This window comes from Phoenix dactylifera, chromosome 3 (assembly GCF_051530095.1).
Source record: "Phoenix dactylifera cultivar Ajwa chromosome 3, Ajwa_hap1_PhDact_Kaust_v1.1, whole genome shotgun sequence".
In the NCBI taxonomy this organism is placed as follows: domain Eukaryota; kingdom Viridiplantae; phylum Streptophyta; class Magnoliopsida; order Arecales; family Arecaceae; genus Phoenix; species Phoenix dactylifera.
Window position 1 is genome coordinate 10628136 of NC_143192.1, and position 27750 is coordinate 10655885.

At 36.2% G+C, this 27750-nt stretch overlaps 1 protein-coding gene across 1 annotated transcript; it reads left to right on the top strand.

The window, feature by feature from the left end:
* The first annotated feature begins 1444 nt into the window (after nucleotides 1-1444).
* On the top strand, nucleotides 1445-26422 carry TIC110 (translocon at the inner envelope membrane of chloroplasts 110). Its single transcript, XM_039116905.3, has 15 exons — nucleotides 1445-2095; nucleotides 2526-2585; nucleotides 3433-3556; nucleotides 3678-3746; nucleotides 3854-3952; nucleotides 4660-4726; nucleotides 6600-6664; nucleotides 8034-8128; nucleotides 11926-12053; nucleotides 12142-12242; nucleotides 19030-19246; nucleotides 22409-22563; nucleotides 23916-24041; nucleotides 24171-25139; nucleotides 25951-26422. The coding sequence occupies exons 1-15, from the start codon at nucleotides 1581-1583 to the stop codon at nucleotides 26194-26196; spliced, it is 3036 nt and encodes a 1011-aa protein (XP_038972833.3). The 5' UTR covers nucleotides 1445-1580; the 3' UTR covers nucleotides 26197-26422.
* The last annotated feature ends 1328 nt before the right edge of the window (nucleotides 26423-27750 follow it).

Genomic DNA, 27750 nt, shown 5'->3' on the forward strand with positions numbered 1-27750 from the left:
TCGGTTCTGAGGGAAATTTTCAAAATTATTTAAATATATAGGTTGGTTTCGCTCGCATGGTAAGTAATATAACCGTTTTTCTAAATTTATTGACAAATTATAATATTATTATATTAAAAAATTTGAATCATACTATTCATGATGCATGATTTTGATGAATGATATTTTATTATTTAATATACTTTATTTTAAAATATCACGATGATGCATGGTTGGAAATATTGAACTCATTTGATTGATTTCAATATCGAATGATTTCTTGTATTTTTGTTGAACTGAGATATGAACTGCATGATTGTTTCAAACTCTCAGCCTGACTATGCTAAGAACCCTACCAATGGGGGCTAATATGTTGGCACTTGATTTATCATGAAAGGTTTATGTCGCAAGAAGATGCACGACATACTACAAGTAGTTACGTGGTCCTGAAAGACTTTGCTGCAAGAAAATGTTTGGCACACCCCAAGAAGATACGCGGTATCATGACCCTACCATATAAAAAATATAGTCATAGCTCACGATTGACGAGATAAACTTGATGTTTTGAAAGAATTTGGATTTATGAATAAAATTTGATTTTGAGAAAGATTGAATTTGGCATGCATAATGTTTTGATGATATTTCATATTATGGCTTGGTTTGAATTAATGAATTCTATATACTTATTTCTATAAATAATTATTTAACTTATTACCTGATTAAACTAATTAAAGTATTCATTACTTACTAGGTTGTTTACCTCATTATTATATATCTTACTATTTTTACATATTTGAGAACTAAGATGGCCTAGGATTATTCTCGGGAGAGAGACCAGAGACCGAATTCGATATCTTTAATTTATATAGGATTTGATTATAAGATTATTTGAATATTGTTGGTTTGTTGAGATATTAAAAATTTAGTTTTAATTATTTAAATTAAAATTTGAATATTAATTAATTAAATTTATTTTATTATTTGTTTTATGTTACCGGAATGAGATGCCTTATAGAGAAAATTTATAGCATCACTGTTCCGCAGCTATTCTCAAATTATGGCTATTAAGAACACTCTGAGCTCCTCTAGTTTTTGTTGTTCTAGTTGACCTCTGCCTGATCGTAACTCCACTCGTGCTCCTGATCCTTTTCTTGTGGTGTTTCATTTTATATACCATTTTCTTCCAATAAAATAGGTGCATGCGCCACCCTTTTCATCCAAAAATAAAATAAAATAAAATATTAATTATTAAACTTAGGAGTAATGGCATATTTCATAAATAGCTATTAGTATTCATGAAAATCTTATTTTTATGATTTAATTATAAGAATATTTTTAATAAAATAGCATGAACAAAGAACAATCAAAATCGTTTTTTTTTTTTTTTGAATTTTTGGAAGTGATATGGATATTTTTTTAAAATAATTTTAAAATATCGTACTTGTGTGAAACGAGTTTCACCCATCGCCCATCGCCCATCGCCCATCCGTCGCGTACCCAAGAAAACCCTTTCTTCGCCCCCCCGCTATCCCCTCTCTTCTTTCCTGTCCTCCCACGAGAAAAGACAAGTAGGAGGAGGAAGAGAAAGAAGCCGGCGGCTAATGGATCTCGCCCTCCTAACCCCCGCCCCTGCCACCCCTTCTCGCCACCTCCTCTTCCGCCCCTCCAACCCCGCGACCCTCCTCCTCCGCCTCCCTCCCCGCCGCCATCGCGCCCGCCGCCGCTGCCGGGTCTCCGTTCCCCAGAGCTCCGCCTCCGATGCCGCCGCCCCCGCCACCACTCCCGCCGTAGGCCCGTCGATCTTCGGAGGCCGCCGGGAGCTCTCTGGACCCCAGGTGCTTGTCGACGCCCTGCCCCCTCCGGCTAGGGTGGCGAGCTCCGTCGTCGTCGCTGCCGCCGCTCTGGCGGCAGGGTACGGTCTAGGTCTTCGCTTTGTAGGCAGCCGGGTTGCGGCGCTCGGTGGGGCAGCCGCTCTTGGAGCGGCCGGTGGTGCGGTGGTCTATGCTCTCAATTCGAGCGTTCCGGAGGTTGCTGCAGTGAATTTGCACAATCTTGTGGCTAGTTATGATGATCCGACGGCAGTATCGAAGGAGGACGTGGAAGCTGTCGCCAAAAAGTTAGTTGGTTTAGTTTTGTTCCCGGAAAGTTTGATTTTTTTTTTCATCAGATCGTTTAGTTGTTTCCGTTTGAGGGACGATAAACAGATAAAGTAGATTGCTCGAGGGTGAACTTGATTGGCTTCTGGCTCCAGTGTTTTGGGTTGGCAGTGAATAGGGTTTAACGATCTAGGAATTTTGGCTTGTTAGTGGTTTCTGGATACCAAGGAAACGGGACCAAGAAGAATGCAGTTGGTTTCAGTTAGTGTTCTATTTAAGCTATTCGTTATTTGGGCGATGATTGATGAGTGTATCTCTCATTTCAAATTCAAATTATATTTAAAACGAGAGGTTCTGATTGGTTTTTAAGTTATTACATGGCTGTTAACTTTTTGTATTATTTATGGTTTAACCTTGTTTTATTTCCCCCCTCTGGATTTTACTTTGCAGATATGGTGTTAGCAGACAGGATAACGCCTTCAAAGCCGAGCTCTGTGATTTGTATAGCCGGTGAGCAGTATAATGAATACAAAATCATTTGAATATATATGCATCTACATTTTATTCCTTTCATTATTGCTTTGGTGCTGGCGAAAGTGCTAGTTTTTGACAGTGCTACAGATATCCAAAAATATGGGATAACACAGAGTAAACTTACGTGGATATATTTGTTGTCTCTAAGCATGTATACCTGGCTATGTTTTGTCTGGCACTGATTTACTTTGATACCATTTGTGTGTCATGTGCAAATATGAAGTTTATACTGATATTCAGGTATGCTTCTTATGAAATACTAAAGACACATATAAAGTTATGGAACATCTTTCATTGATTATGCCAAATCGTGGTGATAAAGTTAATGCACAAAAAGCACAATTGCTAATACATTTGAACTCTTAAGTGAAGGTCATCTATGCTGCAGAAGTATGTTCAGAATGTTTCTTAATCATATTTTATGCTACTTGATGATGTTTTTCTAATCTAGTTGGTCAGAGTCAGTAATATGAAGACATAGTAAAAATGCTTGGATAACAGTTGCAATCATTTGCGGAAGAGTTATAGTGGCAGCATATTGCCTTACTCTACATGCTTATAATAATCATCTTATTCATCTAGTAAATTTGTTTTAAGGGACTACCAATACTTAATTGGTAGTATCTCTAAAAATTTCGGAATACTTCCATTGACAAGCGCCTATTATAGTCTTTTGTCTCTAACAATTTATTATCTGTCCCTTTTAGTGCCTTCTGGTTTTATGAAGAACTGATTGAATAGTTGAAGAAGTTTAGCCACGAAGATCAAGTACCTTTATTCATTAACTCAGTTGATAAATTTTTTTTCTTCGTACTTCATTCAGGTTTGTGTCTTCAGTTCTTCCACCTGGTGGTGAAAATCTTAAGGGACACGAGGTTGAGACAATCATCAAATTTAAAGAAGCTCTTGGAATTGATGATCCAGATGCAGCATCTGTTCATATAGAGGTAAAATTCTTCTGTTTAGTTATTTGCTTGATGAGTTGTTTCTACTTATCATACTTAATTAAGCACATTATAAGTTTTTGTTTCTTCTTCTTGTTACTCTTTTTGCTTTCAAATTTTGCAGATCGGAAGGCATATTTTCAGGCAAAGGCTGGAAACAGGAGATTGCGAGGCTAATATAGAGCAACGCCGGGTAAGTTATGCATACTTTGAATCTACTGGGCAAAACAATCCACATCTGTTTAGGTCTTTGAAGGAACAAGCACTGGCTGACAACTATAAAGTGACTTTGCTGCACAGGCCTTTCAAAAGCTCATCTATGTTTCAACACTTGTATTTGGGGAAGCGTCAAAATTCCTTTTGCCTTGGAAGCGTCTTTTCCAAGTCACTGATGCTCAGGTATTTAAATCTTGTTGGTGCTTAGTATTTTATCTTGTAATCAGTCCATTCATTTCCTGTAGTAAAAGGATGGGCAGGGATGGGTTGAGCTTTAAGTTCTAGGTTCACTTGAAGACAAAAACGTGGAGCAATACCAGCTGGTCACGGTACACATGCACTCTTAGTGAAACCAGAAAATTCTGACCACTTGACACTGCAGCTTTTATGTAACATATCCAGGCCTCACACATTGGGCATATGACATGTAGGTGCCACAGTGTGTGTAGAGAGGGTAGCCATGCTGGACGACCAGATGCCTTGATGTTTTTTTCTCCCTCGCTTAGCATTTGAGTTAAAGGAAGAAAATATACCTTTTTGGATCTTATTTGGTGAAATCTTGATGACTGTGTATCACAACTCTCTTGAATAATTTATGGAGCAATTGATTTGAGTAGACATGTTTTATTCCAAGTTCTTGCATCATAAAGATCTTGCATTTGATAGAATTTCCCTATTACTTCTCCATTTTGTGAGTTTTCAGTCTACATATTTTGAATTACATAGGTTGTTGAAGTTTCATGTTTCGATAGTTTATTTGTGGATATATTTTCTCTCCATTCAATACAACTTCATTTTGTTACTGGGTTTCTGAAGATTTCAGTAACCCAGCTCTTGACGAAACATGCAATCTAGTTATCAATCTCACAAAATTAGTTATTCAATGCCAGGTTGATATTGCTGTGCGAGACAATGCTCAGAGATTGTATGCTTTAAAGCTAAAGCTGATCGGAAGAGGTGATGCACGAATTTTCTTTCTGTATCTTTACTTAAAACTGGTGATACAATTAGATTGTTATCACAATTTTTTAAGTCTTCCTAATTTGGATATATCACCATGTCATCTATAGGTCTAGTCCTATATGCCTGTAAAGATATAGGTTACAAAGTGTGCCATTACTAGAAATACTAGACTAACTGTTAATGTTGGCATAGCATCAATTATTGGAGCCACCTACTATATCTCCCTGTGATAACTTTTCTCTTCAAACTTTTGTGCCAAAGGAAATAGTCGTGAAGCCAAGGATTGAAGTTTTGGGCAAAAAGATCAATCTTGCCTTACATGTTCTGAAACTAACTGAAATTCTTGGTTGTTCAAGTTTGGTAGGTTTTAGTGTGGTATCAGCCTAAACTAATCGAAAATGCTGTTTTTTTTCTTAATACAGATATCAAATATCATTTTATGGTCATATTTCTTAATACGGATATCAAATATCATTTTATGGTCATATTTTAACTATAGGGTCGTTTTGAGGTCATTTCTTTTACTTCTTTAATTCAACTATATAGTGCCCATTTTGGATCATTTTTTTCATTTTTGAATTAAAATTCAAAAGATGCTTATGGAGGATAGGTCTAACCTATGAGGAACAAGTACTTTCTTAACACTAATCATATACTTTAGAACTTTTTTTTTAAAAAAAAAAGAAGCATGTGGCAGTTTGGATATAAGAAGTTTAATAGAAAGGTAGCTTTTCCTAGATATAAGAGAATCTTTTGGGTCTTTAAGATAATTTTTTTGAAGAGAAGTAGGAGAAAAAGTCCCAAATGCACAAGATTTGAGGTTGGATCTGCTGGATCTCAGTTTAAATCCTCAAGACATGTGTATGAGATATATCTAGTCATTACCTTTTCATATTTAGTAGATTTAACTGAGTCTTTCGTACTTAAACTGATTGTACTTATTATATCATGTTTCATATTCATATGTAATTATATGTTACTGCATTTTTCGGTGTTCAGGAATTAGATTATTAGTAAAGACTAACTCTATAATGTTTCATTGGTCTTCAAAAGGTCTTATGACTCTTCATATTTTAAGCATTCAGCCCCAAACAAGAAACCATAGATTTGATGATTAAAATAATATAATATGTTTTAAAACTATGTAGCATTTACTTCCTTGGCTTGGCTTATTTTGCTTTTCTCTTATTTTTCTTTGTTTTCCTATTTCTTCATTTTTTGAACAGAACTTGAGCTGAAATCAAAACCTAGCAAACCTAACTAAAACCAAAACAAAAGCTGAGCTTTCAAACCTTGTGCAGAACGTTCTACCTACCTGAGAAGGAATCTGCCTTTCAAACATATGTTTTGTTGGTTGTGAGACAAGTGTCTTGCTAGGGTACCTCTTCTCAAGCTCTTATTACTATTTTAATTTTTAGTGTTTGTGTCAAATCTGCTCGCCCATGACATGACTAGGAGATACTGTACTGACAAAACAACACTGGTTCTTGGTAAAAGAATTTGTTGCTGTAATTACTAATGGGTAAAATTTTCATTTGAGTTAAAATAAGAGCTTATTGTGGATTATATCTGTTCTGTATGTTTTGAGATGCTAAGTTTTTCAAAATTTAATTTCTCCTTAGAGATAATATGTCGAAAATGAGCTAAAAGTAGACTATAAGTGGAAATTTTTGTTTATTAGTCTAATTATCGAATGTTCACTATTAATTGCACCTCTTTTTAGTTTTAAATTAATATTAGACCTTTGGTTTCTTTGGGTGGACATCCAAAATCCAAGTAGATTTCTCTTTGTTCCAATGAGACTATTGACAATGAGTTTAATTCAGTTTGCATGCTATGGTTGATTGATTATTCTATCTTTTTTCAGACATTGATGTGAACCAGCTTATTGATCTGAGGAAATCACAGCTTCTATATAGACTCTCTGATGAGGTATGTGCACCTTTCACTTTTTTTTTTTTTTTGCTGTTTTTACTGTATTGTTATGAACATCTGACAGTCCATGAAGTAATTTATATTCTAACGTATCTTTGGTTTGTCATATTGTTGGCCTCTAGATCAATTTTTGAAATATTCCTGTTATGGTGATATAGTTGAGAAGTAATCAAGGTTTTAGGGAGATACAAAATTTCAGGTGAGAAATGCACAAAAGTGGGGAATTTAACAGATATACGAGAACTGTAATGGTCTATGGATAGTTTACAAACCACCTTTTCAAGTTTGCTAGGTTTTTTCTCAAAAGTTTGTCAGTTGTTTCTCCATGAATCTAGGACACATTCAGGGAGTTAATTTTATACTAAAGAAAGGATTATCTGTACCATATTACAGAAAGGGAATTTTCAATTTTGATATTCCTTGCCGGATTCCATTTGTCAACTTTTTTGGACCAAAATAATGTTCAATTAATTTAAAAGTACCTTACTTTGCAAAAAAAATTCTATTTGGAACCGTATTCCCATTATTATTTCCTAAAGAATCAATTCCTTGATACTGACTTTTCTTTTCCCTGAGTTCTTTCCAAACAAACTAGCTTTCTACTTCTAATCCCTAATAGACTACAATAAATAGTGGATGTAATGTATCTCCTAATTTGTTATAGTAAATGGATTTTTATACGAGTGTCTCATTGTTGAGATCTTGTAATAGAAACTGGATAATTAGAGTTTGTGGAACCTGGCATAAATTGGGCTATGAATGTGATTATATTGATGGCTGTGGAGCATTAAATTTTTGAATAATTTATTATGTTTTATATGTTTATATTACTAGTTTCATATGCCAAAACGACCTGCATAAAATGGAAGGCATTTGCTGATTTTGAGATTTTTTTATTTCTTAAGCATAGAAGGGGATGATTCGAAATGGAACTAAAGGCTTCAGTAGTCCAGCCTGCTGGACTCCAACTATTTCCTTTTAAGAATGGCACCATGGGAGGCTTCTAGAGTTCAGCACATGCTGGACTCTCAGCATTTATATTTTTAGTGTTGCAATCATGGGAGACCCCAGATTCTCACACGCATTCTGCAATTGGGGCCTTCCCATTATGTATTAGTAGATTTTATATTTTCATCTACTTTTTTATGCTTTCTATAATGAATTTTTATTTTAAATTACTTTTTGTTTATTTATTTTATAATTTTGTCTTCTTTATTTTGTTCTACAATTTTTTTATTTTATGAAATATATATATTTCTTCTTTATTGGGGTTAAGTCATATCTATTTCTTTAATATATATTGCATGTGCCCTTCTATAGTTTAAGATTATAAGTTGTGGACCTATTTGACATTGGTTACTTGCAGATTGCTTCTGAGATGTTGAGGGAACACACAAGAAAATTGATTGAAGAAAATATTTCAGTGGCGCTTGGCATGTTGAAATCTCGGACAAAAGCAATGTACAACATCTGTTCTTAATCTATAATAACATTGGGATTTGAATTCTTGTCAAATTTGCTTATCTTTATCAGTTTGCTGACTAAGAATGTTCTTTATTTTATAGTTAAATGTCTTGTCACTTTGTTTCAAACAATGCATGGTCATATGTGTAAAGTCTCATTAGGAAGTCAAATTCTATATTTTCTAGTAATCATGATGATTTTGTTAAGGTAGCTAAGCCAGTAAACACTCCATGTACATGTCTATCAATTAGAGCAATACATTAGAAGGAATTACCTAAACTTCATTTATTGACAGAGAGTCTCTTAAGCATATGAATAAGTTCAACATAATACAAAACCACAACTGCCAAGTTCTAGATCAATTAGACTTAATATTAATGCAGGGATTTAATTGAAACAAGTTTTTAAATTAAAATTTGTAACAATGTCACTTTTTACCAAGATTGTTAACCAGAGATGAAAGTCATCTTCTGGGCAATTCTAATGGGTTGTGGATGCGTTGCATCTGAAGATTAAAATGAACTAGCAATATGTATTGTTTCAGTATTATACAAATGATGAAGTTTAATACATTTAACAGTGACTTCGTATGCTTTTAATGAACGAGTAAGTACTTTAATCTTATCAAAATTTGGGAGCAAATGTCTTAAATATTGGGATGAGATATCTCTTAGAACATCTAGGGAAACCAAACACCAAAATATTTTTTCCAGTTCAAATAGGTCTCCAGAAAATCCCTAATTTTCTTCGCTCAACAATCTCTCATTATCACAAAATGATTGACACTATTTTTTCTTAAGACAATTTTAAAAATATACTCTATCAATTGAAACAGTGGTCATCAATATCATTTTGGTGTACATATGTAATTTAAACCTTCTTTTAGAACTGACAATAAAGAAAAGTTTTGGCTGTTAGAACCTTCTTCAGACAGTAATTTATTGATATTCTTTTTTTATGAAACCAACCAATAAAGATACTTTCTCTCGATTAGGCTTAGCATTTAGGTTTATTTAGTTTCAACTTTATGGTTTAGTGTTAATTTATAATTTGCTGTTTGTTAGAGGTTAGTCTTTTTAATCATTTCTCTGTATTTTCAGGTTTTATGGGGTTTGAACTTGAGTTTTGTTGTTCGTAAGTAGGTTATTTTGCTGGAAATTGGTGTCTACATGATGGAGTGAGATTTAGGAGTTTGGGTGGATATTTTTTGTAGTGTTGGTCCACTTTCTTAAGTCATAAGGGCCCCAAGTTATGCTCGTTTTTGATGGAACAGCTAGCCAGCATACATGGGTCCCATTTGAAGAAAAGAATGGTGTCAGATATGTATCTGCTCTCCCTTCTTATCTCATTGAGAGAGCGGGACTATGAACCTCTCTTAGGTGCCTAAAAGAAAGAAACTAATGAGAAAATAGAGGAGATAAAGGATATGAGAAAGAAAAGGAAAGCAGCGTGTTCACCCGTTTGCCCTTGATTGCTGTACCACCTCTTTCTGTCATGCTTGATCTTCTTTTGTCCATGTTAACCTTTGATTAGTCATCCAGCGATTTATTCTTAATTCCAATCTTCTTCCCATCCTCCTTTATTTTTAATACTTTTTCTGTGCTCTTCTTTCAAGTAGGCTTGAGGGTTGGGATCATGATTAAGGTGACCCTGAGAGTGTAGATTCATTATCTTTACAGATTTTTGCAAATCTAAAATTAAATCAGATTTAGGTTAAAAATTTTGAGTTTTCAAATAATTTTAGACCACAAAGTGTAAAACTGATGATCATGTTTTTTTTTTACACTCTTACATAGTTCCAAGCTTTGGGGGATTGGTAGCAATAACCACCTGGTGCAAAGAGGGTCCATTTGGAAAGATGCATAGGATCATTAGGGAACATGGAGAATTGGAGATTCTTTTTGGTGCATGGAGCTCAAACGATCCTTTGATTGGTGGAATTTCAGATTGTTGGGTCCCATGTGTTGACTGCCAAAAGAGTAGGGGCATTCTTTATTGCAAGGACGATAAGGTAGTTGGATATCCTTTGGCATTATGACCTGCAACTTTTGTTTCATTTTGAAATAAGTGGTGTCATTAAATATCCCATGTGACAACTGGCCACCATAGTGATGTAATTTTATTTTCACTCAGCAACTTTCCATCCGTGGGTTTTCGTTACATTTTGTAATTGCTGCTTTAATAGTGCTTTGATGACTTTGAATCTTATAATTGAGGAGTTCATCTCGCAGAGGATATTAGAAGGGTTGCCGCCTTTCATCATGGACATTCAAATATTCCTTTTGCAGAATCCTTGTCTCTTAGAGTTTGGGGTGGAGATGACTTTATATTCATCCTTAATTCTATTGAAAAACTTTTTAGTCCAAACTCCATAATGGACTTATTAATATGCCTTTTGCTATTATATCGGTGATCTTGATTGTTGGTCATTCTGAATCTTACACAGGCCAGAGGTCAAATAATGAGATCATTCTTCAGAGAAGATAAGAAGCTCCACTTGTATGATTCATATGCTTGGACTTTTGAGCCTAATCTCTCTCTCTCTCTCTCTGTGTGTGTGTGTGTGTGTCTCTCTCTCTCTCTCTCTCTCTCTCTCTCTCTCTTCTTGATAAGGGGAAGGAGACAATGCTGATTTTATTGCCGACTGACTTGTCCAAGACGGCAGGGCTATTACTTGAAATCCTGCAGGACACCATCCATATTGGCTGCAAAACTATCCCTTGGAGCTGTGTTTTGTCTTAAAGTATTGACCAAAACAAGAATGTATTTTTTGTCATTACCATGAAATTGTTCTACAACCGCTGTGGATTTGGCAATTGGGTTCTTTCATTGTGTCGCAGATATGAATGATCAACATAGGGAAGTCAAAGCCTGAAATGAAAATGAAAAGACATCAAATAGATTAGCCAAGCTATGTTGCACTATCTTCTAACTGTAGGCTGTGTTTTTATAGCTGGAGCTATGGTGATCAAGCAAGGGCTTAAGGACGGATTTTTTGAGGATGGAAGTGTGGCCAGATCTTGAAATCACCATTGTTCTGTGAAACGGAACCCTGTGGATTATAAACATTCATGATTTTAGTCTGAAGTACGATTGCTCAGATATGCTTAATGGGATATGAGTAGTCCACTTTACTGTCTTCCATACCTTGGAAGACTGTTGACATGGTTCAATAAATCAATCAACTTTCCTGGTGAGCTGCCCTCCTGATTGTTATAGATTTGTAACATTTGTTCCTTGTGTGGTTAGCAGAAGTTCACAATAGCCTTTCATCTCTCTCTTGTGGAAAAAAATCTTCTACTTTAGACTGATTTAGGCAAAACTAGAAAGTTCCTCAAGATTTAAATGGTGACTATATTCTCCAATCATTCATAAAGATTTGCAATTGAAGAAAGCCCCTTTTTCAGCAAAGCCCCTTTTTCAGCATTTTAAAGGGAAGATCAACATGGCAAGTTCATTACTGATTCTCTGTGTAAGGGAAATCAGGCCAAAACTCCTGACTTATTGCCTGCAGAATCTAAGAAGGCTGGTAACAAGATTGATGGTTTGCTTCCATTTTAGTTTCTCCATTGTTTATATTATCATTAAAATTTTGAATTAAAGAGCAAGAGAATTTATTAAAAAATAAGCATATAAATATATTATATATTTCCAGTAGTTTTATTATATAAGTTGTGGCATGAGAATGTTATAAATCTGAATATGAAGATTTGTTATACATAGTCTGCAAGTAGTTCATTTATCTGTTTCAGGTTTAGCTTTAACATATTCACTAACAAATCAAAGGGATGCAGCACAGGAACAACGCTTGTTATTGAGGAGCTCAATAAGGTTCTGGCATTCAATGACTTGCTGACATCATTAAGCAAACATCCTGAAGCTGACCAATTTGCCCCTGGGATCGGACCTGTTTCTTTATTAGGTGCATAGAATTCTTTCATGCTTAATTTCCTTGCCTCTTATTAGTCCAATGTAACAATAAAATGACATTGATGTGTATTCTTGCTTAGGTGGAGAATATGATGGTGATAGAAAGATGGATGATTTAAAATTGCTATATAGAGTGTATGCAGCGGATTCTTTTCCAAATGGACGTCTTGAAGAAAAAAAGGTGAACACAAATTTGGATAATTTGTCTGATATTTGACATATTTGGTATGTTAGATTCTGGCAATACAGATACATTGACATGTCGGCATAAACTATGAAACATCATACGTATAAACCAGTTTGTGAAATTGTACAAAGGAAAATATTGAATCATGACAAAGAAAAAGTGTTAGTGTTTTGTTTGGAGCAATGTACACCGAACCATTACCGAATGGCATACCGGACGACTGCTGGTTCAGTATTGGTAAGTACTAAGTACTATATCAACATGATGCATATTGATACCAAGGTGAGGGAGAGGGAGATGGGGAGAACGAGGAAAGGAGGAAGGGAGGGGGGGGGGGAGGACTCATCTAGCCATGAAGATCCTAGCATCAACTCGAGGAGGATGAGCTCAAAGAGGTCAAGGTGACAAAATAGGCCGTCACCACGGACGACGGCGACATTAGAGGGGTGCTAGGGTTTTCCTCTAGAGGATGGACTAGAACTTGAAGCAGAGGCCAGAGAAGGTAAGAGAGGGAGAGGGGAGAGGGAGAAGAGAGAGAGAGGGAGGGAGGGCGAAAAGAGAGGACTTACCTGGACATGAAGATCCCCGTGCCAACCCGAGGAGGATGAGCTTGAAGAGGCCAAAGTAACAAATGAGGCACTAGTGATGGACGACGGTGTCATCAGAGGGGGATCGTTCAGGGTTACCTCCAAAGAGTGGAGGACGATAACATGGAGCAGAGGCTAAAAGATGAGATGGGAGATGAAGAACTCACTTGGCCACGAAGATTCCGGCTTTGACTTGAGGAGGATGAGCTCGAACAAGTCGAGGCGATAGGCAGGGCCTTCTCTATGGATGGTATTATCGTCGGAGGGGGCACTAGGGTTTTCCTCTAGAGAGGACTAGAATCCGGAGCAAAGAGGTGAGAGAGGACGATCAGGGGAGGAGAGAGGGGAGAGGGTAGAGAAAGGGGCACATGTTGCTTTCTGAGGGCCTTGTTTTCCCTTTTCATGTATAGGTATAGATTTGCAAGCTTTGGCCAACTCTAGAGATATGTTGTTAAAGATGATTGTACATTACTTGCCAATTGAGTGGAAGTCTCATTTTATTTGACTTATTAAATTGGGCTTCCTAGACCTTTGCTTATAACATAACACTATTCTTGGAGACTTGTGGACACTATTAGATATCTTAACTTTTCATCTGGGAGTGGATGTGCTTCGAGCTCCCAAATTGACATAAGTATTTGACAACAACAGGCTTATACAATTTTCTTTAAAAAAGAACATGATTGAGTGTAGTGGCTAATGGAATCCTAGGATCATTAGAGCACTTACAGTAGAATTTTAGGACCTTTGTTTATGATATTTAATATAAATAAGCATGCATATAGGTTTAAGATAATTATACCTTCTCATTATGGTGATTCTAGAGTTCGTTTTGTCTTATTAGGAGAGACTGTGGTCGTGAATGCACATGACTTGAGGATTGCTATCCTCAAGTCCGAGTGCTTTATCTTCCAAGTGCCAATATTTAGTTTTTCTATTCTTACACAAGCTTTATGTTGCAACTCTCCTCCATCATTCCAATGTCTCTTGTTTGACCATTGATAATTGCACAATTAAACAAGGATTGTTGAATTGGTATCGAGACTTGTATCGGTTGGCCATCAGTATGATACAATATGGGTTTGGTCCATACCGACACTCGGTACACCTTCCTTATTTTTCTCTTTTTTGTTTTCTCATTGTTCTTCTTTTTTCATTTATTATTTTGATAAATATTATTGTCTAATTTGTAATTTTATCATGGTTTTGATGTCGTTTTTACCATAAATAGAATTTAACTTGGCATGCATAATATATTTTTGAAGTCATGGTTATGTACAATATAATATACAACTAATAGAGTATTTTAATGTATTTAAAATACAAAATACGTATCAACCAAGGTCTGTCAAACTGGTATCAGGATCCGTACCGGTCGGTGGCCGATTCGGTACGGTACCAACACGGTATGCAGAAGTGTACCGGTTCCAAATCGGTATGCCAAATTTTATTTCCAATGCCTTTGAAGTTTGATTTATTGGTAATCAATTTTTTTTAAAACTTTTTCAATGATTTTAAGTATAATTTGATGTTTCAGGACTAGAGGAGGGGGAGAGGGGGGGGGAGAGGGAGAGAGGGTAGAGCGGAGAAGTGAGAGGGATCTACGAGAGATTGCGAGATAGGGAGAGGCTTTATACCGTTTGAACTAACCGAACCATCCTAATAATCGACTGGTCTGGTTCATGATGCCCCAAGCTGCCCAGTGTGGGATGGTTCAACAATCCTTACTCTGGAGTGATTGCTTCATAGAGCAAAGTGTCCTCAAATAGGGTCTTTTGAAGATCAATGTTATCATTAAAATCACCATGGCCTTTTATAAAAGCTTTGAATTATTAGGATATATTTTTCAATTTTCATTAGGAACCATACACATTTACCAACAAATAATCTAATATTGATCTTCAGCGAAGGTACCCAACTCTTGTATATCTAGGGAGCAGATTTGGGACTTGTTGCTATATTTTACATAGAAATTGGTCACAACATTTTTGACCAAAAGCTTTGATGTAAAACTTTTCTATCATAAAGATATTTTTCCAATGAGCTGAAGTCATAACGACATTAGATTCCATGGCAAAAATCTCTAAGCCTTGAAGACTTTGCCTGTTGTCTTTTTTTCTTTTTTAAGCGCTTAGATAGATCTTTGTTGATTAAGTCAGACCCTAGAAAATTCCCTATGTAGATGATAGAGTTATTATTGAACTTTTTCATAAATAATACAGTTGAGTATTAACCGAGAGGACCTCAGGAAAACCATCTAATTTTGTGAATAATTCGGTTCCAGAATTTCATTTGAAATTTGCAGCATCCTTTTTCCACTGAATTTTTTGAATATTGAGCATTTCTTGATCTTGAAATAGATATTTCAATGATATTTTTTTTAAAGATTCTCGAACCACAAATGTCATCATTGACGCATACTTGAATCTGTTCCCTTATATGTTGCTCCTATATATCATTAAGGGGCATCTGGATGCACAAACAGACTATCCATGGTTTGTAGGTGAAGAAGAGAAGAAAGTGAGAAAGAGCAGGGTATCTTTGATTCCCATGCTCATTTTGTCACGGATAAGGTAAATCACCATTTTGGGTGGCTTATATTGTCCCAAAATCAGCATTCTAGATTCCAGTGGCTCGCACCATCCCTTGCACAACTGTTCTTCTCCTTTTCCTTTCTTGACAAGTACTGGTGTCCTGTAAACGCAGATAAATAGTTGCCACATCCAAGCAGGCGCTAAAGGAGTATGACATATCAGTCAGCATTTTCTTAGTATCTGTATCTAATTGCAGTATTGTCACCTATATATTTATATTTATATATATATATGCAGCTTTATTAGATACAGAGGTGTAAAGAAATGCATTTACAATTACGACCAATTTAATGTTTTTGGTTGAATAGAAATCTAATTGTTGGATGGGATCTAGATGGCATAAAATATCTATCTATGAAAGTTCATATGTTTTGAAACCCCTAGGATATGCATCCTCCCAAGTAGATAATCATAATGGAATGATATAGTGCGTTGGATTCGGGACGCTTGCTACATCATATAGCAATCTCCAAAACACATGATTTTTTATTAGTAGACATTTTAGGCCTTTTAGTTCACATCCAAATGTTTAGATTTTCTTTTCTTAATCACCGGCATTAAATATAGCAGTGAGTGTAAAGTTTTTTCTTTGCACCCTGTGCCTCTTCCTTAGTCTTTGGTTGACCAGGCCTTTTGTTAGTCCTCTCTGTCTCACCCATATATATATATATATATATATATATATATATATATATACATATTTGCATGTATGTATATATATATGTATGTATGTATGTATTTACTTATTTGCATGTATGTATATATATATGTATGTATGTATGTATTTACTTATATATGCAAGGTTTGCCATCTTGGTATCAGGCCCTGTATGGGTACCAACACCGTAATAGTACGGTATAAGATGACGAGGCATACCGAGTGTCGGTATAATACGAGATTGCGTACCGGTTCAGTATGCTTGGTACAGTTTGGTACCAACTGGTACGGCAAACCTTGTATATATGCATATCTATACATGCATAGAGTACATACATATATACATATATGCATACATAAGCATACAAGTACATGTGCTTAGTAGCAAAAAAAAAAGAAATAGTGAATAACATTGAATAAATGGAAAATAAAATAGAAAATGAAGAAATAAAATGGAAAATAGAAATTAGAGGTGGATAAGGTTGTTAGAGTGGGAGATAGAGATAAAGAGGACATAAATTTGTTGGAGAGAAGTTAGTTAGGATAAAAAGAAAGGAATTTGATTTGGATGAGATTTAGTTATTAGCCATGTTTTTATTTCCAAAATTACCCATGTTGGCGATTATTGTATAACAAAGTTTAGTTTGTAAATCAAATAATATTCCCTTCGTGGGCAAATGTGACAGACCCAAAGAACCCTGATCACTCTTTTTAATATAGTAAAGTTATATATATATGTATATATATATGTATATATATATATATATGTATGTATGTATGTATGTATATATATGTATGTATATATATTTCTATTCGAAAACCACAAAATCGAGGCAACATTACTTTGACACTAAACTTTAATAAGGAAATCTTGATAATTCCAGGATATAATACTAGGGGGGCATGACACTTGATTTATAATATCATTTTGAGGTAGAATATGACCAGTAATTTGAAGATGAGTAACCTTTATATAGACTTATTGCATAAAAATACATGGATTTGTTATACTTTGAAATGTTTCATCGGTCTGTACAATGGATATTGAAATTTAGATAGATAATATGGAGTTTATCTTTTGGATGAGTATGCGTGGTGTTTTTGGGAGATTGACATTTATGGTGCTTGAGAGATTGGGGTATTAAATACCTTGTCAATAGATGCAGGTGACATGGAGAAGTAGTGATACTCAATCCTCTTTTCTTTTATATGACTTGCGTAGATGAAATTTAAATTCACCCAGTTGACATTTGATAGATATATGATAGTATGTTACAAACAACTTGTTGGTCATGCAGCATAGGTCTGAAGCATGGCTTGCTGATGGCATGCAGTCTTGGCACTGTCATCTAATGTACTGTGCCATGCCATGCCGTTCCATATCAGTACATGCCTAGCACAGGCACAGCTACATGCCAAGTTCTGGCATGAAACAGATATGATTCCAATGCTGCATGCCAGTGTTTATCATGGCATGTGTCATGTCATGCAAATCCAGCATTTACATTGATGTTTTACCAAGCAAGCAATTTCCGTTCAGCTACTCAAGCAATATGTGGAAATTTCTAGAAAGCAAAAGTTGGCCACATGAAAATCCATGTAACGAAGTTGGATCATGCATGTAATTCTTTTTCCTGTTTGTCCATAGTACTAACCATTTTTCAATCAAAATATCAGCCTTGATGTAAACTCTTTCTTGCATACATTTTTTATATTGGACAAAAGTCATCTTAGATTTATTGGTTGTAACAGAAACTGTTTGTTGTCCACCTTTGACAAGAGTTTGTAGAGTATATTCCCTTTCTCATCTGATATTTTATTCTATAAATGGATACATGTTGTACATAAAAATAGATTTTGCATCATGTTTTAAACTTTGATCAGAACTCTGAAATTGGAACTGAAACATAACTTTCCTTTGGAACATATCTGAAATAATAGTTGGTCTCAGAGTTTTTATTGAAATTAACCTGTGGGACTAATTTTGGTGTAAGATTGGCCATTTTTTAGATCATATGTTTCCTTTTTTTAAAAGAAAATGGAATATGCTTTGTAAGTTTTGAGAAAATCAGTGATCATATATTGTTTTTATTTGAAAAAAAATTAGAGACTTTTTTAGATTTTGCAAGGCTTCTATGGAAAGAGAGATGGGGTTTCTTCAAGTAGATTGATTCTAATAAGCAGTGGATATGCAATATTGGAGCCAAAAATCTCCTTCATGACTAAGTTAAAGCAAGGTTTGCCGTACCGATGCATACCACCCCGTATTGGGCATGTCGTACCATACCGTTACCGAAGCAAGACTTGGTATAGGGGGCGTACCGAGTCTTGGTATGCCAAACTGATCCCTGTACTAGGCAAACCGATACTATTTTAGCATGGTGCTTGTATGAAGTCCCGTACCAAGACTGTGAACCCTGAGTTAAAGTGCTTTTCATAATTTCTCTCCTATAAGATTCCAAGTAAATTCTTACTATGAATCTTGTGCTGTTATGTTTTCAAATTTCAAGAGAAAATGTTGCATTTTTTTTTGAAAAATGTGGATGTCAATTTTTATCATTGCAAATTGCAATCAAACAATTGAATGATATTACACACTTAAATGATGTGAAACATGTATTTTAATTTTGTATTTATTAAAGTAACAGATTAAATAATGGAAACTATACATCCAAAGATCTGAGGTAATAAAAATGTACTCTAAAAATGAACATATCTTTTTTGTTTATTTATCAACCTTTACTATATTTCCGAATATTTTAACATTTCTTAAATTTTTATTTTTTAATTTATTGTTCGTTACATTAGTTAATGAAGTTGCAATTAGCAACCCAGTTAAACTTTTCTTGATTGCTTAGAATAGCATTTGTATCTTGCAATTTTTTGGTTCTACATCAACCATATTAATTTCTCAGTCTAGTTTTTCTTTCTTAAAAATTGCAGCTTGTGGCTTTGAGCCATTTGAAGAATATATTTGGTTTAGGAAATCGTGAGGCAGAAGCCATTATGCTGGACATTACCTCCAAGGTCTACCGGAGGCGGCTTTCACAATCTTTTAGTGGTGGCGATCTGGAAGCAGCTCCAAGCAAAGCAGCCTTCCTTCAAAACCTTTGTGAAGAACTACATTTCGATCCACAAAAGGCTAGTGAGATTCATGAAGGTACTTGATGATTCTTAAGTTTCCTTTTCCTATGGAGCCATTGATGTGTAAACAATAAAAACATAGCTTCTTTTTAATCAAAGTAATTTCTTTCCCTACATTATCTAGGAGTAGATTCACAACAATGACATATACAGGGTATACCTGCAAGCTTTTATCATGATAGATTAGCTTTATAATAATGCGCTAGATTTTTACATATTTAATATTATCATGCAACAATATCCATCTTCTTTACTGCCTTAAGCCAGCTCAAATTCAAGTCAGATTGTTGGAGGGCCAATTCATCTCCTTCGCTGAGGTAGTTTGAGGTTTTCCACACCATTTTCTCTAATAATAAGTGGTTTGGGGTGCTTGACCTCCGCTATTAATTTCACAAATAGACCTGTTTGTTTCTTCGAATTCGTTATTCAAAGTTGTTGAAAAAAGTTGATATATTTGTTGATATACATTTCTATGTTTTCTTTTAAGTGATTAAAAATTTATTAAGGTATAACTAGGAGGTAAGTATAAAGATAAAAGGGGGGAGATAAAATCAACATAGATGATCCTTTGGCACTATTGCCTTATGCTTTATGGAATGCCTGATTAAGAACGATATCTCAAGGTTTGACATGTTGAGAATCAAACAAATATCAACTACGTGTGGGCTGTGCACCATATCAACAAAGGGCATGAACTGGTCCTCTAACATGGTCAGCATGCCCTTGGTACGGCCTTTTTTGACCTCCAAAATTGTTTTCCCCCTTTTCCTTAGTTTTACTGTCTTGATGCTTTGTCTCTGTGATATGGTAAGCGTATCAATTTGAATGCCCTAGTCATGGTTTTTGTATGGTATCTTCTATGTCATAACAACACATAACTTGGAATTATAGATATTTTAAAACATGTGTTATAATTAATAATTGAAATGCAATTAGGTTACAAGAAATCATTGAATCAATGAATGCTACTGGAGCTTTTGAAGATTCAAGATGAAATAGTCTACAACCAGTACTCATTCCAAAAGTAACAAAAAAATGTATACATATATGATATTATTGAACAACTTTGAAATGTTTCTGGCATACAACTGCAGCCTCTCACCTTGATACCATATTGAGTGCCTAGAGGGCTTGTCGTTGTCACCGCATAGCAGGTTGATGTTGTGCACTTGGTAGAGGGAGTCACACAACTGCTCGAGTATAATGTACTAGTATGGGACTGATGGTGTTGGCTCATATCCTCCTTGTATTGCACCTCGTCATAAATATGCGGACCTTTGTTTCCTTGATTGTGATCTGGGAGTCATCCTTTTAAGTCCCACAACTTAAACCTCCCAAGTTTTTCTTTTTTGAGAATTAATGGTACTTCCTTTGAATCTCGGGGAAATGTATCTGGATAGCTCCCGGATTTTCCCTAAGCTTGTTCCTACCTTGAAATGGTGGAAAACAGACTAAATAACCAATTCAAAAGTTACCTTGAGCAGTATTAAGAAGTATAGATCAGTCTGATTCTAGGGTGATAGGTACCCAATAAGCCCCTCGCTGCCCTGATTTGGCCTGAGATGGGCAGTATTGGTCCAGTTTGGCTGATTCTAGAGAAAATTGACATTTCCTATAGTGGCCAATATGGGAACCATATTACCCAGCTTTTCATAACCCGAGTAAATGTGCTATTTAGTTGGTTGAATTTCTACGAAAAACCTTCTAAATCCATTGATCCAAGTGACAGTTCACTTGATGCTCTCAACATATAAACATTTAGAAGGTTCTGGGATTTGAGTATAATACCATGTGTGTTCAGAAGGGCATGGTCCTTCTGTTGTCACTGACTGGAATATTTTGGAAATTCTCAAATCTGGAGAAATTGTAATCCTACCCAAGTGATCTTTATTGAACTTACATCTAAATCTTAGTAAGTGTCAGTGATGAAACTATGTTTACTTGAGAATGAAGGTTGCAATTGGATGCTGCTGCGTGCTACTATAGGATCTCGGATAAATTTCTGCTGGTTATCTGAAATCTTTGAGTAGTTACCCCCCCCCCTTTTTTGCTTCTTTGAGCTCTTTTAAGTAGCTTTCTGTGGCCAGTTTATCTTTTTATATAGATAATGCGGTATCTTTTAAGGTTAGACTAACCATATTGCAGAGAATATCACCTTTTAAGATTGCATCAAGGTTTGTTGTACCAGTGTGTACAACTCTATCTAGACGTACCATACCATGCTGATATTGAATCGAGACTCGGTACGACGGATGCACCGAGTCTCGATATGCCGAATTGACCCTCATCCCTAGCATACTGACATCACATCATCATGGTATCGATGCGGGGTCTGGTATCAAGACGGTGAACCTTGGATTCATACTAAGGAAATTGATGCATAACCATTTTGGTGTGAAGAACTTAATTTCAACCTCTCTAGATTGGAATTTGTCAACTTTTGGTATTGTTGGGTTTGTCCATGCATAACCTTTGAGATGAAAATCTGCTTGTTTTTGATGTTCCTGGGTATCTTTTCTACATAGCTAGAAGTCATGCATTTGTGGAATCTCTTTACATTGAAGTAGCAAGTCTGGTAGAAGTTTTACATGTCAGTGTGTGAAATGCTTTGCATGTGAGAGAGGTGCCTTTTGTATCATCAATGAATTCAAAGCACTTCATAGTTTCTTCCCCTGAAAAATATTGTTGTACTTTTTTTATTTTTTATAGGCATGTTCTTTGCAGTGCCTTCTGGTTAGATCCTGAGTTTTTGCTCCACTATGCTAATGTCTTGGGTCAATCACTGCTGATATGCGTGGCAGTAACATAAAATTTCCTGAATACAAGGCTTTTACTTATTTATTTATTTAGTGTGTGTAAAGAAAGCTGCATCTTCGGATGTAATTCTAGATGAATGGCCAACTGCTAAACTGCTACTTTATTTGGCAACCAAATTCAGTTGCTTTTATGTAAAATGAAGCACGGCAAAGTTTCCTGGCAGTGCATAAAATATATGCAGAAGAAAGATAGCAGAAGTCAACCTTCTTTGTTGGATGTTTGTCATCAAAGATCTGTGATGTATGATATTTTTCATGTTTAAAATGTCTTTCCTTATGCTTAGAGGTTGAGTTGGTGTCTTGCAATAAGATTGTTTTTCTTTCAATCACGTGCTTACAATTTTTACATTTTGAACCCGCAGAAATATATAGGCGGAAGCTACAGCAGTCTGTAACTGCTGGAGAATTGAGTGAGGAGGATGTCGCTACTTTACTGCGTTTACGAGTTCTTTTCTGTATTCCTCAGGAAGCTGTTGATGCAGCACATGCTGACATCTGTGGTCGCCTGTTTGAAAAGGTATCCAAGTTTGCCATGCTGGTCTCTGAGCTTGGACTCGTAGTTTCTAGTTTCTCTCTGTATGCATCTCCTGAAATATAGCCAGTATGTTATATATTTTAATAGCCAGTATGTTATATAGTTTAAGTATTGTTGAGCACTTCCAGTGTGCTTCATCTAAGTAAAGAAGGAAAATCATGAAATGTTCCGTTTCCGAAGTCAAGTGATGAGTCAAACTATGTTGATGCTACGAGATAGCTCATGATGTTCATATCGATCTATTATGCACCTCTGCATCTAGCATTGGGTAGACCTCGTACAATAATTATCCTAGTTCTAGCCAATAATATAACAACCTCTTCCCTGCTCCCTCAATCTTAATTAACTCCCGTCCTGTCAGCGCATTGTGTCTAATTATACTGGAGCAAATCGATACAAGTAGCTAAAGATCTCGCATTTGACATCTCTGGCCGAACAATTAGGCAACACTACAACGCTTAGGTCAAAATCTTTGTTTTCCCGCAAAGGTCGATACAATATGACTAATAATACCGGATCCAGGCAGAATGGGAATATACACCTCTGGATGACCGAAGAACCGAAAGAGATGCTGGTAAAATATGGGGTCTCCCCCTCCAGATATTCTTTGGCAGATTATCTAGATCTAGATACTCGCTCAGTAAAGAGAGTTGTAGGTTCATAGAACATAAAAAGAGTACGCACGCTAACTCTGGATAGTTGCGAAGCCTTCTATGGTATGGATACTTTGCTTGCAGTAGAGAGGGAAGTAGTGACTGTAAGCTAAAAGTATCCCACTTGCTTCAGTCAAATCTAAGTCAGTGTTGAGATGCTAAAAGAAAAGATTCTACTTTACTTTGAATAAATTCAATAGTCTAAAAACCAGTAGAAATCTAAAATTGTGATAGTAGATTATTATATCCCCAAACTGCATCTATGGTAGGCAAATGGATAACTAGCAGAGTACGAATGCAATTTAATCTTTCCTTTTGTCCCATTCATATATTTTAAATATTCAACCCTTTTTTGCTTTTGCTGTTTGTTTTTTAATTCTTCCCGCCGAGTGTTAGTCACACTGTTTGCACTTTTTTGTTTTGTTGTTTGCTTTGTAGTTCGACACTGTATTCTTTTTTAATCTTCGAAGGATGGGAACTTATGTACTTATGTACATATTTGTGTAAAAGTGAAAACAGACTGAAGACTTATAAATTCTGGTTGCAAACTTATATTGTGTTATTTTGCATATCAAAGAAGATTATCTTGTTAATGAATAATTATTTTATCATGAATCCATTGATTGATAATTGACATCTGTGTTTCTGTGTTTTTGACTAATGCATAATTGAATTTTTCAGGTTGTGAAGGATGCAATTGCATCAGGTGTTGAGGGGTATGATGCTGAAGTTAGAGCTTCCGTAAGAAAAGCTTCTCAAGGCTTGCGCCTTACAAAGGATGCTGCCATGGCCATTGCTAGCAAAGCAGTATGTTTTTTTTCCCCTAATAGCAAGACCAACTTTTGCGCATGTGAAGGCACTTCTTTTGTGAAACTTGATGATGGTTGAGCCCTATTAAAGCAGCTAGACATGTTACTGAAAATATCTTTCATTCAGGTGCGCAAAGTGTTCATGAATTATATACAACGATCAAAAGGCGCAGGCAACAGAATTGAGGCTGCAAAAGAGCTGAAGAAAATGATAGCTTTTAACACCTTGGTCGTCACGGAATTGATATCTGACATAAAAGGAGAGCCCACAACAATTTCAGCCGAACCTGTCAAGGATGACTCTAAACAAACCGATGAAGAAGATGAATGGGAGTCCCTACAGACGCTAAGGAAGACAAGGCCCAGCAAAGATCTTGAAGCAAAGCTGGGCAAAGCGGGTCAGACAGAGATAAACCTCAAGGATGACCTTCCAGAGAGGGACAGGGCTGACCTTTACAGGACTTACTTGCTCTTCTGTCTTTCCGGGGAAGTTACTGTAGTTCCATTTGGGGCTCAAATCACTACAAAGAAAGACAATGCAGAATATTTGCTGCTAAATCAGCTTGGAGGAATTCTTGGGCTTACTGGTAAAGAGATAGTGGAAATACACAGGAACTTAGCTGAACAGGCATTCATGAAGCAGGCTGAGGTGATTCTAGCTGATGGGCAATTGACAAAAGCCAGGATCGAGCAGCTCAATGAGGTGCAGAAGCAGGTGGGCCTGCCTGCAGAATATGCCCAAAAGGTCATTAAGAATATAACCACCACAAAGATGGCAGCTGCAATTGAAACAGCTGTGAGTCAAGGGAGGATTGGTATACAACAGGTCCGAGAGTTAAAAGAAGCAAATGTTGATTTGGACAGCATGATCTCAGAACGCCTTCGTGAAAACCTCTTTAAGAAAACAGTGGAGGAGATTTTTTCATCAGGTACAGGTGTCTTTGATGAAGAAGAGGTTTATCAAAAAATCCCATCAGATCTTAGCATAGATGCTGAGAAGGCAAAAGGGGTTGTTCAGGACCTCGCTAAGGCTAGGCTATCCAACTCGTTGGTTCAAGCTGTTGCACTTCTTCGGCAGAGGAATCGAGAAGGAGTGGTATGGACTCTATATTATATATGGTGTTGAATTTTTATTCTGCTTATTCATCAGTAGTCTTAACATCTGTTTGTCAATTGCAAAAAGGGCAAAACAAACATCTGCATTAGATAAATGATTTGCAAGAAACGGTTTCTTTTCTTATCTAAGCTGGCAAAATACACATTTTTTTATTTTCCAGTTCTTATTCCTTTCAAACACACCCACCTTCAACATTGTCTGTGTGAAATTGCTTTTGTGATTTTTTTTTTTTTTTTGAGGTCAGAGAAGTGGAAAACCCTGTGAAGTTGTTGATTAATTAGAAAGATAATTTGAGTTCACGGTTTTAGCAGCAGTATAGTTTTTTGCAATTATTCTATTGATAAAGGGTGTCATTTATTCTGCCCCTCATGATGGGTTAAGTTTTAATTCAATCACAATCAAGTAATCTATTATTATCTAAACACAACATGCCACTGTGTTAATTAAAAAATGATGGGATTGAGATGGATTAGATTACAGTTAATCATGATACAACTTACCAAGAAAGCAGTTTCTTATGTTTGCGGTATTCTAGAAAAGGTTGTCAACATAAGTGTTTTGTTGTTGGTGTATTTTGTGCTTCCTGGCACGAAGTAGCTTGTGCAGGTCTTATGCTAACAGTATGCGCACTGGAGTAGGTAATTTCACTTTTCTTGTATTAAACCTGGAAAATTCTTTTTAAACTATAAGCAGCATTCTGAACATTCATATTCTGCAAGTAATACAGATCAGATCTGTTGTTTTGACGACTCAAATGACATTGAAAAATGGTGAAAAATCTTGGCTGCAGGTTTCCTCCCTCAATGACATGCTTGCCTGCGACATGGCTGTCCCTTCCGAGCCCTTGTCTTGGTCCTCACAAGAAGAGCTTGCTGACCTGTACTGTGTTTATCTGAAGAGTATTCCAAAGCCAGAGCAGCTCTCCCGGTTGCAGTACTTGCTTGGGATCAGCGACTCAACGGCTGCCATGCTTCGTGACACAGCAGAGCGAGGAGCATTGCCAACGGGGAATGAGGAAGAGGAATTTGTATTTTAAATGCTCTCTAAGTTTTGTTTGTATTCTGCACTGTGATTCATATTTTACCTGAGAAAACTTCTGGCAACATTTGAGGCCTTGAGTGAGTGGCTTGCGTTTTTCTTGGACGATTGTACAGCTAGATATGGCATTTACATCCATCTATTTATGTTGTTCACCACTTCTCTTGGCAACTTAATTATGCCCTAGAGGCAACAGAGCTATCAGCAAGATCATTTACTCTGAACTGGAATCTTTAGATTTGATTTTAAGTTTAAAAATTACATAATCCAGGTTATGGCATTTTTTTTTCCCGCATGCTAAGATATGTCGTCTATGTACCGAGTCTTATACTAGTGCCATGCTATCATTATGTTATGGTGCGGGACCGGTTTGGCATATCAAATGTCAGTATATTCTTCATACCATGCATATGTTTCGCACTGATTTGATATGGTATGGCATACAATGTTTGGTGCTTTTGCAATTGATATCGTGTCAAAGCTCTATACCTTGCTCTATACAATCAAATGCCAGTGCTCATTTGATTGGTCTTATTTGTCAAGTGGGAGTATTGGATGGCTTTGAAGACCGCACTCAGCTAACGTATGCAGGAAAGTGAAGACCGGTTAAATGGCAGTACCATTGGTGGGGTTTCTCAGTTTAGGGAAATGAGAAAGGGGAAGGACTCGGCACAGATGTTGGGGGGGGGGGGGGATCGTTGAAAGAATTGGCTGAAGATTATGGGATGGACGGCGGCTTGGCAAACAGACAAATCACCGAAATATTCCACTGATTATAATTTTTGTTGGCTAAATTAATTTTCCCCAATAAGAAATGAGAAATGTGCAGGATTCCCATTATCAAATTCTACCAAATATTTAACTGCAAAAAATATTATAACGGAAACTCCACCCAATTTTTTCTGCAGTTTCATTTACAAGATTTGGACCCTTTTCCATAATTCAATCGTAACCTGCAATTCAATTGTACCATTTGCAACTGGAACATGCCCGATTACCAGCAAACAAGCAGCCCTTAGCAATGCTCAAGGAAATCCGTAACAAGTGCACACTTATACATCATGCACTCCTGAACAATGATGATTGATGCAACTACAGCCATCTATTAAGTGATCCTTTTGAATAACCTCGCACATTATGCATTAGCATCATGAATTACTAGAATAAATTTGGCGTTTAGTCGTCATAGCATTTGCAATGTCACTGGTCATGGGAAGGGTTGGGTCAACCCCGATAATTTGTCATTCCTCAGATGAGGGTCCGGGAGTATAATTTACAGAGAGAGAACCATCATCCACCATTCCAAATTGTTTACAATAGCAATATATTAGTCTTAAACTATTATTCACTGATTGCTCCGGGGAGAACTGAAATCTTCATGGTCCAAAGTTTAGCAAAAAATTGTCCAATTCAATTCTCAATTTTTATCCATTTCCTGTTTTAATGCAATGCAGACTCGCATCCAATTTCTGTCCCAAATGATTAACATAGCCATCCATCTCTAGAAATAAACATAAAGTAGAACAAGCATATATCGAGTGCTCTAAAGGTT